Below are 16,156 nucleotides of genomic sequence, written 5' to 3' on the forward strand. Positions count from 1 at the left end.
AAAATGCATTTGAAAATGTGCTGTGAAGGGCATGATGTGATGGCGTAGGTTGGAGACATAAAAATATACCTCTCCCAGCAGAACTAATTAAAACCCGAATAGAAATTTTTTAAAAATTACAACATTGAGACTTGTTTTAGTTTTCTACAATCGCTGTGAAGAAATCAAAGGCTCAAACAGCGAAGAAAATGTCTTCTAAAGAGGTCAGAAACGGGGCCTACCTTACAGATTGAGCCTGCCATCTTGCTTCCTCTCCCTCTGAGATCAATGTGATAAGTGACGGCTAAAGTAAATGTAACTCGAGCACCACTTCCCCGGCGAGCCGACGAAGATGGTGCTGGAGTTCAGAAGAGAGTTTTTTGAAATGCCGTCACAGGAACAACTGCGGTCTCAGGCATGCGCACTACTGAATCGACGTCTCAACATCAAATGCCGGAACCAGCTAAGCCCATGTCGACTAGCATTGCTGGTCAGACTAGGGCTCAGCAAATGGCTTGGAGTCAAGTAAAACAGATTGCAACATCACCTGAAGAAGAGGAAGAAATAAGGACAGAAGAGGAAGTTGTCGTTGAGGAATCGGAGGGAGCAGAATTGATATACTATGGACAAAGGCACCAACCTATGGAAGGTATGGAAAGCGGCGAATTTGAAACTTTTCAAACTGCATCTCAAACTCTAGATTCCTCGGCTTAATTTTCTATGCTTTCAGAATAAATTAAGGCATTGTCCACTCAAATGAATCGGCAATATGTTTGTATGAAAACTGAATCTAATACACAATTTGAATATTTTAAAGATGAAATGACTTCTATTAAGGTTGATATGGAAAAATATGCTAAAACTGTGGATAAAGTTAAAGCTAAAGTTCGGAAGATTGAAGAAGATATTCAGGATTATCTTCGTGATGTGGAACAATGTAAGGATTCAGTTAATAAAATGGAAGATTCTTTTACAGCCTGGGGAGTTCAAAGGAAAAAAACTTCTACAGAAAATTGACGTACTGGAAAATCATAGTCAGAAATAAGGTTAAAATTGTGAAACTGCCTGAAGATGTTGAAGATCCTAATCCAGTACAAATTTGTCAAAAATGGGTTCCTGAAATTTTGGGTTGTGTAAATTTTCAGAATGGATTGGATTTGGATAGAGCTCATGGAACTAACAGAAATAAACCATTACTGGGCCAAACACTACGCTCTATCTTAATTAGATGTCTATGTTACCAAGATAAGGAAATGATATTAAAATATACGGTCCAAAATGCTAGAAAACAGCAAGGCCCTTTTAATGATTGGAAATAAGAATATTTTTCTATGCAGATTTGAGTGTCTATTGTTAAGAGAAGGTAAGAATTTAACCTGGCGAAATCTGTTTAGTAGAAAAATGATAAAAATTTTCTTTTCAATACCCAGCTGTACTTAGTTTTTTTGGGGGAAAAAATCAATCACAATTTTTTACTAATGAGGATGAAGCTTTCGTGTTTGCTAATTCATTGCCTAATAATAAACAAGATACTAATCAAAATGATCCTTCTCAACAGCCCAAATTGAGTCAAGATAAAAGGTGAGATAGATCTCAGATGCTGGAGCACAGATTGATGATGATCAAGTAAACAAAGATCTCAAAGAAGCTTACCAAATTTGATGGAATGATGTCTACGCTTTTTATATTCTGTCTGGTGGGGCGGACTTTTTGTCCTCTCCTTACGTAGCCACATGCCACTTAGTGGCGAAGGCTGCTTCCCGTATAATAGAGGGGAGTAGTACTGGTTTTTATATATCAGTCTTTTTTTTGGGAGGGTTCTTCTTCTTTAGGAGTTTCTTACTTTTTCTAGGAAATGTTACTCATTTAGTCATCCAGTCAACCATGGTCAACAGGTAACGTGCACCTCTGTATAGAAGCAGGGGCCCCACAATGTCTTTGTGCATGTGGTTGAAATGCTGGTGTTCTGGTTCGAAGGACTGTGGAGGGGCTTTAATGTGGGCCTGTACCTTGGATACCTAGCACCGAGTACATTTTGGCCCACTGAGTGACCTCTTTACGGAAGCTGTGCCAGACATACCTGTTGGCCACCATTCTAACTGTAGTCCTGACAGCGGGGTTAGCAAAATTGTGGACCGAATCGCAAAATCGCCTCCTCCAAGCGGCTGGAATGATGGGGCGTGGTTTACCAGTCGAGGTGTCACAGAGAGCAGCGTGCGGTTACCCAGGGCGATCTGTATGTCCTCTAGTTGCAGGCCGATAAGTGCTGTCCAGTATGCCGGTATGTCAGGGTCTGCCTGCTGCGCATCCATCAGGGCCGCATAGTTGATACCTGGGGCAGGGTCGTGCACCGCTAGGATAGCCGGAAGGGATAGGGCATTGGCTACCACATTGGACTTGCCAGAGATATGTTCAGTGTTCGTCAAAAATTCAGATCTGAGGACAGGTGCCACAGTTGCCTGGCTGACCACGGGTCCTGACACTTTGCTGAAAGCAAAGGTAAGTAGTTTGTAGTCTATGTAAATTTTGAACTTCCTGCCCTCCAGGAAGTAACCAAATTGCCAGGTATAGTGCTAACAGTTCCCTATCAAAGGCACTGTACTTAAGCTCTGTTGACCTGAGATGTTTACTGAAAAAGGCTGCCACTGTCCATGAACCAGTTGCTCAAGTACACCCCCAACCGCTATGGTTGAGGTATCTACCATGAGGACAGTCAGAGCGTCTAACATGAGAGCGATCAGAGCACAAGGAGGGTGGCTTTGGCCAATGCTTTGGTTGCCTTGAAAGCCTCGGTTGCCTCCTGTTTCAATTGAATGTCTTTACTGGACCTTGCCATGAGTGAGGGGAAATAGAGGGCTCATAATACAGGGCTGCTGTGTGTATGAAGGTATGATAAATATTTACCATACCTGCAAACTCTTGGAGTCCCTTCATGATTGATGGTCTGGGGAAGGAATGGATAGGGTCCACTTTAGTCGGTAATAGCCTGGCCCCATGTTGGTCAATGCGATGGCCTTGGAAATCAATGGACTCTTGGCCAGACTGGCATTTGGCTGGGTTGATGGTTAAACTGAACTCACTTAGCCTGAAGAACAATAGTCTTAAGTGAGCAGCGTGCTCGGTGAGGGTATGGCTGGCTATTAAGATGTCATCTAGGTAGACGAAGGGCAGTCCTGGCCTGCTGCATCCATCAACCTTTGGAAAGTCTGAGCCGCATTTTTCAACTCAAATAGCAAGCGGAGGAATTCAAACAATCCAAAGGGGGTTATGATGGCTGTTTTGGAAATGTCATTGGGGTGGACTCGGGTCTAACGTTAACCCCTGATGAGGTCCACCTTAGAGAATATCCGTGCCCCTTGCAGATTAGCGGTGAAGTTCTGGATATGGGGCTCGGGATACTGTCGGGCGTGGTGGCCTCATTTAGGCGGCAGTAGTCTCTGCACAGCCTCAACCTCCCACTACCTTAGGTACCATATGGAGAGGGAGGCCCATGGGCTATCGGAGAGCTGCTCAATGCCGAGCCTTCATCTTTCAAAACTTCTCCAGCCGGGTTGAGGGTCTTGGGGTGGGGCGGGGGGAAGATGCCACGCCGTGACATGGAGGGGAGGGCCCTCTGTAATAATTTGGCATCTCACTGTGTTTGGGTACCGCTGAGTTGAAATGGGGCCTAGTGATGGAGGGGAAATCTTCTAAGACTCGAGCGAATTTGTTGTTGGCTGTACTTGCTGAGTACAGATGGGGGTTAATAAGTTCGATACACTTGAGCGAGAGTGTCTGAAATGTCTGAACATGTACCAGCCGATGTCCCTTAATGTCCACCAGTAATGAGTTGGCTCTCAGGGAATCAGCACGCAGTAACGGTTGTTGTGCAGCCACCACCTTAAACTTCCAGGTGAATTGTCTGTCTCCAAAGTGGAGGGGAATTGTATGGGTGCCGAATGTCCAAATGTTGGAGCCGTTTGCTGCTTGAAGCTCTCAGGGAGCAGGGGGAGCGGCATCGACACCATTGATTATAGAAACAGTACTGCTCACCAGTGGGTGTGTTGATCAGGTGGTTGATCAGTCGGCAGGCTTCCTGGCCGGGCGTCGCTGACGAGCTGCTGTCTCCTGTTCGAGCGAAGTGCAGGCATCCCTCTTTGCTGTCCATCGCACGTCTGCTTGGGCAATCACCCTTCTGGGATTGTTGAAGCCTTCCTCCGTGATGAGCATTGGATCTCTTCAGGCAGCCACTCCAGGAAGATCTGCTGGAACAGCGGGCAAGAGGTGTGGCCATCGTGGAGAGCGAGAATATCGCTCATGAGGGCGGATGGTTCTCTGTCCACCAACCTATCAGTGCAGCTGTTGGGCCATGAGCTCATGCCTCAGAGCCTGAAAGTACGTTAATAGCTCCTTTTTTAAATTTTTAAAAATTTTTCACACTATGAACCATATTAATCAAAATACACACAAACATTTCCCTCTTGAATATACACAGTGTCAAGTTAATAGATCCTCGATGACCATATACTTCCCTTGTTCTGGGGGCTGCTGAAAGAAGTTGATGATGTAGGCTGCGCTGTCTTGATCGAGGGCGCTGAACATGTGGTAGTAGCATGTCATATGCGGAGATCTGGCAAACGGTGAACTGTGCCTTGGCCTGCTGGAACCACACCCATGGTTGGAACATCCAGAAGCCCAACAACTTCAAATCTACAGCATTGATTTTAGGCTGTTCCTCCATCGTTGGGTGCAAAACACCGTTTGGACATGTCGGGGTCACAACAGTTAAAGCTCAAGGTTGAAAAAAAACTTGCATACCAAGGGAGTGTCATCGACACCGACTTTATTGGGCTGCAGCTCTGCCTTTTATAGGCAGCCAGCTGTGTCACCACTGGGGCATGGCTTGAGTGAGGCCAGCTGCTGATTGGGTGTCCCGGATGCGAGGGCCTGGATTGGACCCCCTGCAATCCGCTGGCAGTGATTGGTTGATTCGACCGCTATTCCTGCAGGCTATGGGAGCAGGTGTCTCATCCTGCGTGCTGTTTACCCGATCATGGTGTTTGACGGCTGTTTGCTGTTCTCCACGGGCTGCTACAAGATATTAATAAAGGAATTAAGATTAAATAGTGAGGAATTTAAGATTAATTCATTTTCTGATGATGTTTTTGATTTATATAACAGATCCTGAAAAGTCTTTGCGTTCATAGCATTTGATGTTTAAAGAATATGGTGAAATACCAGGTTATAAAATTAATTGGGATAAGAGTGAAATTATGCCATTGGTTAGGGGGATTATAAGAAAACAAATTGTACAGTTTAGATGGTCAAATAATGGAATTAAACATTTAGGTATTACAATTGATAAAAATTTGGATAATTTTTATGTTGAATTGTTTATCATTATTTAATAAAATTTAAAAAGATTTAAATAGATGGACTCCATATCTTTTTTCAATCTATTCCTTGTAATATACCTCAAAAAAGTTTAAGAATTTAAATTTAATTATTAGGAAATTTTTGTGGAAATGGAAAATGGTAAGAGTCTGTTTGGAAAAATTAACCTGGAAATTTGAATTAGGAGGTTTACAAGTTCTACATTTTCAAAATTATTATAAAGCTGCTCAGTTGAAATTTATTAATAGAATGTTTGACTGAGATAAATGTTTACATGATTTATTGTTATATATTTCAAATCCTGAAAATTCTATTCCTGCAGTTTTATCTTTATTAGCCCAATTTAGTAATTTTTCGGGATATAAACTGAATTTAAATAAAAGTGAATTATTCCCTTTTAATGGATGGGTCCCTATTTATGATAGTTTACCTTTTAAAATAGCTAGAGACCATTTTATATATTTAGGGATTAAGATTACTAAAAAACATAAAGATTTGTTTAGGACTAATTTTTTCCCTGTATTGGACCTGATCGGCAGTTTACTTACCAATTGGTCACCATTATCCCTATCCATGATAGGCCGAATTAATGCTATTAAGATGATGATCTTACCTAAGTTTTTATATATATTCCAAGCTATACCTATTTTTGTTCCTAAATCTTTTTTTGATAAGGTCGATTCTAAATTGTCCTCGTATATCTGGCAAAACAAGAATCCTAGATTGGGGAAAAAATATTTACAGAAATCTAAACTAGAGGGAGGGTTGGCATTACCCAACTTTAGAATTTATTACTGGGCAATTAATATTAGTTACTTAAGGTATTGGTTGAATTATTCAGAATTATCTCTAAATCCCCATTGGGTAAATTTAGAAATTAAACCGATACAAAATTTTTCAATTAGCTCTATTTTGGGAGCTGCTCTCCCTTTTACTCTTACTAGATTATATAAACAAATTGATAATCCAATGGCTAAACATACACTCCGTATATGGTTTCAATTCCGGAGATTTTTTGGCCTAAGTCATTTTATCTTGGAAACTCCTATTGTACTAAGTTTCCTTTTTCATCCCTCTCTAATTGATCAAGCTTATTTACTCTGGAAAGTTAAAGGTATAACATGCTTTTCGGATTTATTCTTGGATAACTCTTTCATGTCATTTGAACAATTATCCATGAAATATGATTTACCTCGATCTCATTTCTTTCGATATTTGCAGATTAGGAGTTTCTTAGTTTCGACTTTACCCTCTTTTCCCAATCGGGAGACTACGACTGTTTTAGGGGATATACTATATTCAAAATTCCCTCCAAAAGGTGTGATATCTAAATTATATAATATAATTACAAAAATAAATTCTGGGACTTTTGAAAAGTTTAAAAATGATTGGGAAAGAGAACTCAACCTTCATATTTCTAATGAAAATTGGAATAAAATTCTGCGACTGGTAAACTCTTCTTCTCTATGTGCAAAACATTCACTAATACAGTTTAAAGTTGTTCATAGAGCTCATATGTCTAAAGATAAACTCCATCGCTTTTATTCTCATATCGATCCTATATGTGATAAATGTCAATTGGAAATAGCTTCCCTTACACATATGTTTTGGTCCTGTCCCTCTTTACAGAATTATTGGAAGGAAATTTTTTCCATTATATCTACTGTTTTGAATATTGATTTACAACCACATCCCATTACTGCAATTTTTGGATTACCTATGATAGATTTGACTTATTTATCTCTTCCCGCGGATCGTATGATTGCTTTTCTTACACTCATGGCTAGAAGATCTATACTATTAAATTGGAAAGAGGTAAATCCTCCCACTGTTTTCCAATGGTTTACCCAAACTATACTATGTTTAAATTTAGAGAAAATTAGAAACTCTGTCTATGAATCCCCTTCTAAGTTTGAGTTAACCTGGCGACCATTTATTCAATATTTTCATTTGTGGTGAGTTGATCTGGCTCTGTTTTCTTTCTATGATTATGTATGATAATTGGGCTGTAAGATGAGATCAGAGTGATCGGCGTGGTTTAGCTATATCTGTAGGTTTTTTTTTAAGTTTTTTTAAAAGTTTTTTTAAATTCAGATTTGTTTTTTCTTCTTTTTTGGGTTTTTTTTCTCTTTTTTCATATATTATTAATTATATCTTTTTTTTTAGAGATAGTTCACACCCTAAACTGATCAAAAAATTTTTTTTTATGATATATTTTTATTCTGTAATATTATTGTTTAATATCTCTGTATTAATTCATTACTTACTATGTATTTTTTTTATATCTCTTTGAACTGTATGTGTTTATAAATTATAATAATAATAAAAAGATTGAAAAAGAGATAAATGTTTAACATGGGCAAAGATAGAACTAACTAAAATCGATAAATCTATACAATAATTTATTTATAAATGGAATATGAAATTAATAATTGGTAATAAAGACCCACCTATATTGAAACATTTAATTGAATTATGGAATAAAATAGATTATAAGATAGGTGGGAAAGGTACAATTTCATGTAAAACACCTTTAAGTCAAAACAGACTTTTTCCTTTTACTGTTAATAATCAATTTTTAAAGATATGGAATCAAATGGGGATTAAAACAATAAAAGACTGTTTTGAAGCTGGTAATTTTATTTCTTTTCAACGAATGAAAAATAGAATGTCCCAAGTAAGACTTTTTTGTTACGATTGTTAAAGCTTTTTTAATTGATAAATTAGGTCAAGATTTAAGATTACCTTGACAGACTGAATTAGAAATGTTGATTATTAAAGATATAAATAAATTTATTTCCGAAATGTGCAAGTTACTGCAAAGGAAAATGAGCAAACCAGATATTTATAAATCAGGATTATGATGGGAAATTGATTTAGATAGAAAAATAGATCAAAATGATTGGAGAATGTTATGTAAAGAACTGACCGAAATTATTAATATAAGATATAGATTGGTACAATATAATTTTTTTTACATCAATTATATTTAACTCCTCAAAAATTAAGAATATTTGATTTAATACCATCAAATTTGTTTGAGAAAAGAGACAGGTTCTTTTTTTCATTCGCCCTGACGATGTGCTATAGTTGAATCTTTTTGGATAAACAAATTAAATTATTTTTGGAGAAAATTTTATTTATTTAACAATATTTATTTATTTTTATCAATGTATGTGTAAAGGTAAAACTCCAGCTGGACCAGATGCTAGTTTAGAATATTAAAATGTTTAGTTTAAAATTAAAATGAACTATGTTCCAAATTGAATTTTTATTATAAGCTTAGGCTGTTTCTAGGACATGCGCAGCTATTACATGGAAATCGGGTATGGATTTGAGAATGCAAAGATGGCATATCGAATTGAGATCTTGTATTCCCTTTGAAAAAAATAACACAGTTTACGTGATAAATATAATTTTTTCTGAAAGGATGGAGCCAATATCTACAATATGTTGCTTTGAAAATTTAAACTCTCAATAGCTCATCCTGGTGGTTGTTTTTGGTTTCACAGAGGTTGATTTGAACTTGATTTTCTATTTTGATAATCGTTTCTTTTTAGGGGAAGATGGGAGGGAGGGATTAAGTTTATATATCACATGTATTTCTTTGTATATATCCATTATTAATTGAAATGTAATTGTGGTTTATAAAATAATTTTTAAAAATGTGCTGTGCAAGATAGTAGCTCATGTTGTGGAAGACAACATGTTGGCTCTGATAAGCTGGCCAACAGGAAACAATAGGTGAGATGGATTTTATACCATTGACTTTGGTTTGAGATAAGGTTACTAAATTTTCAAATACGGGTACTCCCCATCTTGCGACCTCTGTGACTTGCATCCATCCGTACATACAACTGAATTTTTTCAAAGAATATCTAGGGTATAAGGAAAAAAAAATAAAACTTACATAGTTTATGTTGTTTTTGACAAACTATAACAGGGATACAGGGCATGTAAGATCCAAAATGTGCGTACTTACCTTGTTAGTTAGTGTCTCATGGTCCATTGACTCGGTATGGTCATCTTGATTCCTATGTGCATGCACATAGGTTCGTGTATTGGAGTTCGGTTGGTGCATGCGTGAGAGTTAAGGGCGCGAATTCAATATCGTCGGGGCTGGTGTTCTCAACCTTCCCTTCCCACTCACATTCTATCTTAAGCAATTCCTTACTAATCTCAGAGCATTTATGGCATAGAGATTGCTTAAGGTAGAATGTGAGTTATGGGGGGCAGTTTCAAAACCACTGGTCTAAGTGATCTGTTAGAGTGGAGGGCCAGCGAGATGGCATATGCTGTTGATGTCTTGTAAAGGTAGGCAAATTGAAATGGGTCCTTCCTTAGACAGGTGTTGATTTGCTTCATAACCAACCTCTCAAAACACTTCATCCAAGTAGATGCCGATGCCATTGTCCGATAGTCATTGAGGCACGTGTGACCTTTGCTCTCCTCTGGCACTGAAACAGAAATGCCCTTTTGAAGTTGTCGTGAGAGATTGAATATGTCTATTAAAAACTCCAACACAGTTTTTAAGGACCTAGCCAGTTACACCATCTAGGCCACTCTAAAGAAAGATCAAATGCATTGTTGATGGTAACTGGATTCTATGTGTGTGGTGAAATGCAATAATTGTTGAAAATTTATACCACTTAAGCTACAAATTGTGGGGAAGATGCAGTTAAGAACCTGTTGTGTTTTGAATGCATTCAGGTGACGAATGCTTTGGGATTTCAAATCAAAGGAAAGATCTTTGGAAATAAAAATCAAAGATTGTCAGGATAGCATTGTCCTAATGGACTGTTTGTTTCCACAGTCTGTTGCAGACTGCGTCCTCTTCTACTATTTGACGAAGAAAAATGAGAACTACAAGAACCTTGTCAGGAGGAATTATGGTCGTCGTAGAGGGAGGAATACGGTAAGGCACAGCAGAATTCCACACTTCAAAATGTGTAGTAAGAGCAGGATCATTGAAACACTTTAGACAGTGAAAGAGTGGATAGGAAGGAGCTACAGATGGAATTGTCTGCTCTCAATCATTTCTGGCATGTAGAATGTAGAACAGTACAGGCCCTTTAGCCTACAATGTATGACAACCTTTAAAAACTTACTTCAAGATCAATCTAATCCTCCTCTTCCTCACAGTCCATGACTCTCCATTTTTTCTTATTTCCAAGTACCTGTCTAAGAGCCTCAACCACTTCCACTGGAAGTCTATTTCAAATGCCCACTGCTCTCTGGGGACCTTAAGCAGATGCCCTATGGTAATGGAAATTGACGTCTTGGAAAAAGTTACTAGTTGTCCATTCTATTTATGCCCTTTGTAATCTTGTACACCTCTTAAGTTGCTTCTCATCCTCCATCATTTCAAAGAGAAAAACACTAGCTCTGTCAATCTTCCACATAAAACATGTTCTCTAATCCTGGCAGCATCCTGGTAAATCTCCTGTGCACTCTATAATGAGGCTACCGAAACAGCACAATACTCCACAAGTGTAGTCTAACTAGAATTTTGTAGAACTGAAGCATAATATCATGGTTCTTGAACTTAATTTCCAAATTCATGTAGGCCAACACGCCATATGGAATATTAATCACTCTATCAACTTGAGTGGCAACTTTGAAGGACCCACAGACTTGGACCCCTCCATTCCTGCTTAGAGTTACGCTTCAGCTTTGATCTTCCAGGTTCAGCAACTAGCCTTGTGGGGTGCTGACAATGATCTGTTCTCAATACCCAGAAGACAAAAGAGATCATTATGGATTTGAGACGGACAGGAAGCCACATGCACGTTGTGATTTACATCAATGGAGCAGTAGTGGAGCATTTACAGAGCTTCAAATTCCTGTGGTCCATATCACTGATGATCTCACTTGGTCTTTGAATTCATCAATGTTGATCAAAAAGGCACAACCACTGCTAGATGTACAGTACTCTCAGATTATCTGAAATGGTCAGGGTGGGCCTTTGTTGGATAAACTTTTTTTTCGGATTACTGGTCATTTTTTTAAAAACAGCCCAGTAGCAACAGCAAATCACTTGTATCAATGTTTAAAAGAACAACAACAAGGGAAGGCTTTTTATGCATTAAAATAATGTCTAATTGTTACCAATAAAATGCTGGCCGCAGTGCCACCGCCGATCACCAAGACCTTCAAACTGCTGCCGCCAATCCCCGCCATGACCCCACTGCTGCCGCTGATCCCCAGAGAGGCTTCCTGGCTGGTGAAACACTCACTAGTAAGTTGGCGGGCTCCTCTCTCCCTGGTCACTGGATCACCCAATGCCTGAGTCCCAACTCCGAATCCTCCTCTAGGCCTACCTACTGCACACGCACACAGGGGAGTCTGAAGTCTGTGTGTGTGATAATAGGCTGAGGGGAAGGTTCTGAGTCGATGTTGGGAGCTCTGTTCTGCCGAGGAGGGAGGGGATGGAACACTCCTGAGCCCGAGGCTCTGCTCCCGCCCAGGAGGCCGTTCTCCTTGAGGCTGGGACAAGGGATTCTTCTGACCACTTGTGGCTGGGAGACAACAGCACACAGTTTGAGAGGGAGAGTTGGAGACAAAAGTCAAGAGACAAAAGAGGGATAGGTAAAGAAGAAATGGAAAGAGTGAGGGGAGGGAGTTACCTGAAACTAGGATAATCGTCATTCTACAAGATTACGACCAATGAACAGAATCAGGCCACTCGGCCCATCGAGTCTGTTCCATAGATCTACACTAAGCTACTCTAGTTCTGATTGAAAGCCCTTGCATTCCGGGTATCATCCTAGTAAATCTCTGCACCCTTCTCCAACAACATCACATCCTTTCTTAAGATACGGGGCCCAAAACTGCACACAATACTCCAAATGAGGTCTCACCAGTGCCCCATAGAGCCTCATCAACATCTCTTTACTCTCCTACACTATTCCTCTTGCAATGAAGGCCAACATAGCATTCGCTTTCTTCACTGCCAATTTCACCTGGTCATTAACTTTTAGGTTTCCCTGCACGAGGACACCCAGGTCCCTTTGCACATCCGAGGTCTGAATTTTCACCCCATCCAAATTGTTTCCACTGCCAAAATGTACAACTGTACATTTCTCTATGTTAAATCTCATCTGCCTTAATTTTGCTTAGTCTCTTAATCTGTCTATATTCTTCTGCAACTTTACTCTAATTTCATGTAGAATGATATTTCTTTCAACCCAAGACGTCAGTTTGGCTCCAAAAAAAGAATGTAGATAAATGAGAATTTTAGTCTCCTCATTTATCCACAAAAAATTTAAAAATTGGATAAATAAGGATTTTGGCAAATCTGATTTTGGATTATTGGAGTGGTACTGTAGTTTAAACAGGTTTCAGTCTGTCAACGAATGGAACAGACAGCATTGTGTTCCAGGCCCAGGTAGCAAGGTTGAAACCTGATGCCTGGTGTTGTCTGCATGGCGTTTGCACATTCTGTCTATGACTCGGTTTCTGTTGACTACTTCAGTTCCCTTCAACATGAAAGATTTCTGGTTATTGGATTAAAATTGGCTGATGTGAATTGCCCAAGTGTATAAGTTCATCAACTACTATGAGTCAGGTCATAGTTCTGCTGTCCTGCCACATTTAATTGTGAATGGATGTGTACAATTAAACAGCAAATTGAAGAACAGTGGAATTCATGGTTAATGGCAGGATTCTTAGCAGCGTGGAAGAACAGGAGTTTGGAGTCTAAATCCATCGATCTCTCAAGGTTGTCGTGCAGTTAGGCTGACGGTATGTGCTGGGCCTCAATTAGTCAAGGGATTGAGTTGAAGAATTGTGAGGTTAAGGTACAAAACTCAAGTGAGACCACACATGGAATATTGTGAGGAGTTCTGGTCGCCTCATTGCAGAAGCTTTGGAGAAGGTGCAGGAAAACATTACCATGATGTGTACTGGCTTCGAGAATGCAAGCCAGGTTATCAGAGTTGTGGTTTTTCTCTATGGAGCAAAGAATGAGATTAATAGAGGTGTACAAGATTTGGAGAAGCATGGATAGGGTGTACAGCCAACACCTTTTTCCCCAGAGCAATAGTAGTGAATGCCATAGGACATGTGAGTCAGATGAGGAGAGGAATGGGTGCCTGGAATGCATTGTCAGGGCTGGTGGAGTAGGCTGGTACAATAGGGACATTTAAACAAAACTGATACAGGCACATGGATGCAAGAAAAATAAGAGTTATGGATGTCAGGAAGGTTGAGTAGATTTGTACTGGTGGGCCGAAGGCCCTGTACTGTGCTGTAACGATCTGTTACATTTCATTAATTTCCCATCCTCAATGATGACAGTGTTAGAGAGGAGGCTGAAGCAGGGACAAGTTTGGCTCGAGATCCGTGCCATTTGATACATTTTATCTGACATGAACACTTGTGAGCGATAACAATAGAACAAAGGTGATAGGACAGCTACATTATTAAGTTTCTTGTGCAATTAGAGTACTGGACTCTACCCAGCAATGTGGAAAAACATTTAAGTATGTTCTGTAGGCTAAAGTTGGGCAGTCGAATCAAATAACATCCTGTGTGATTTTGGATGTCACTAAAGTGACGGAAGGGTTGTTAAGTGGTACTGACCATTAACCAGCTCACCATGCTCAGTTTGGGTTTTCCCAGTAAAACACTAAAATCTCCAGACTCTAATTCTAGTAAAAACACAGAAATGGTGGAGGAAGTCAGCAGGTCACACAGCATAGTAGGAGGTGAAAATAAATAGCCACCGTTTCGAACCGGAGCCCTACAAAGTAGGAGTAAAAAGCAGGCACGTGCCTGAATTAAAAGGTGGGTGAGAAGGAAAGAAAAGGCGGGAAGAGGAGTACAGACCAGAAGACAAAAGGTGTTAATTGGAAATGGATGAGAGGACAGGAGAGAGGAACGGTGAGAATTGATTAACAGAAGGGGGAAGGGAGAGAGAGCGAGACAGAGGAAAGAAGACAGAGAGATAGATGGCAGGTAGGCCTAATGGAAACTGGAGAAGTCGATATTAATGTCATCTGGTTGGAGGGCGCCCAGGCGGAATAAAAGATGTTCTTCCTTCAATTTGCAGGTGGTCTCAATCTGGCAGTGCAAGAGGCCATAGACCAACATGTCAGCAAGGGAATGAGGTGGGGAATTGAAATGGGAGGCCACTTAGAGATCCCCGCTTTTGCAGCATGCAGAATTAAAGGAGCTCAAAGAAGAAGGGCTCTGGGCTCAAAACCTTAGTTTCATATTTTTACCTCCTCTGGACTCTGTAAGACTGCCAAGGTTCCTCCAGCATCTCCGTTTTTAATACATTCACAGCATCTCAGCATTTTGTGTTTAACATTGAAGAGATCCTGTGCCCAGTTTCTCCAATGTATAAGAGACCACAACAGGAGCACCAGGTGCAGTAGATGACCTCTGCAGATTCACAAGTGAAGTGTTGCTTCATTTGGAAGGTCCTTTTGGGGCCCGAATAGTGGTGAGGAAGGAGGTGTGGACACAAGTGGGGCATCTCCTGTGGTCACAGGGGTAGTTACCAAGGGGGCGATTAGTAAAAAGGGAGGAGTGGATAAGGGAGTTACAAATGGAGGAGTCCCTGTGGATGTTGGAGAGGGGGGGAGAAGGGACGATATGTCTGGTGGTGGGTTCATGCAATAGGTGGCAGAAATAATGGAGGATGATTAATATTGGATGCAGATCCTGGTGGGGTGGTAGATGAGGACAAAGGCAATCTTGTCCTTGCAATATGGGGCAGAGGGGACCAGGGCAGGTGTGTGGATAATGGATGATAAGCGGGTGAGGGCCAAATTGGTGGTGGTAGAGGGAAAGCCGCGCTTTTTTTGAGGAGGAGGAGGACATCTTGGATGATTTGGCATGGTCAACCACGTCCTTGGAGCAGATGTAACAGATGTGAAGGAATTGAGAGTAAGGAATGGAATCCTCATACGAACAGGATGTGAAGAAAGAGTTGTAGACAAGGTAACTGTGGGAGCTGTAGAAGATATACCAGGCCTCATTACAGCCTGGGTCCATTTGAAAATGACTGTCGTTGACATCAATGAATACTTGGGTTCAAGTCAAGGAGCCCTGGTAAAACTGAAACCATTAGACTTTGTTGGAAACATTTCTTGTATAAAGAAAAATAATTTTCATTGTTGTCGATAAAATCATCCCAGACTGCATAACATTTCCTCAGGATGATATCCTAGGCTTGACCATCTCCTGATTCATCAGTGAATATACTTCCATGTATTAAGGTCAGAAGTGGGATGTTTGTTGACAACTGCACAATTTTCGTTCCCATTCACAACTCCTCAGCACATACTCCATTATGGCTTGGATCAGGTCAGAGACTAAATTCAGGCCAAGAATTGAAAATTAAAGAACTGCAGATTCTAGAAATCTCCAGCTAGACTTATCTTTGACATTCAGTGGCATTACCTCCACCAACCCCACACCATCGTCATTCCAGCGTCACCACTGACCAGAAACTTGATTGGTGTAGCCACTTAAGTACCATATATGCTCATGTAATAGTCGATGCCTCAACTTTTCAATCTCAGAACAGCTCAGACTAACCAACTAAGACTCTCATATTCATGAAACAATATTTATTTATTTGTATAGATGAAATGCTTATATTCCATAGGTGTTGTTTGTCATTATGTGTGTTATGCCTGGTGGTGAGTTTGCACTGAAGACTGGAGAATGCTGTTTGGTCAGGTTACAATCAGATGACAATTAAACTTGACAACTTTCCATCATCTGTCAAGAATAATTTCTGCATGATTGTCCAGGATGAAACAGCTCTCCATGATGCATTCACTCCCTCCAA

At 40.1% G+C, this 16,156-nt stretch overlaps 1 protein-coding gene across 13 annotated transcripts in view; it reads left to right on the forward strand.

Moving 5' to 3' along the window:
- Positions 1 to 16,156, forward strand: part of ncor1 (nuclear receptor corepressor 1) — a 260,519-nt gene that overhangs the window by 81,181 nt on the left and 163,182 nt on the right. For all 13 annotated transcript variants that reach the window (XM_069911235.1, XM_069911241.1, XM_069911245.1 and 10 more), the window contains one exon: positions 10,166 to 10,267. In XM_069911235.1, the coding sequence (XP_069767336.1) occupies positions 10,166 to 10,267 (102 nt within the window). The remainder of the gene's footprint in view (positions 1 to 10,165; positions 10,268 to 16,156) is intronic.

Source organism: Narcine bancroftii, chromosome 14 (genome assembly GCF_036971445.1).
Source record: "Narcine bancroftii isolate sNarBan1 chromosome 14, sNarBan1.hap1, whole genome shotgun sequence".
Lineage (NCBI taxonomy): Eukaryota > Metazoa > Chordata > Chondrichthyes > Torpediniformes > Narcinidae > Narcine > Narcine bancroftii.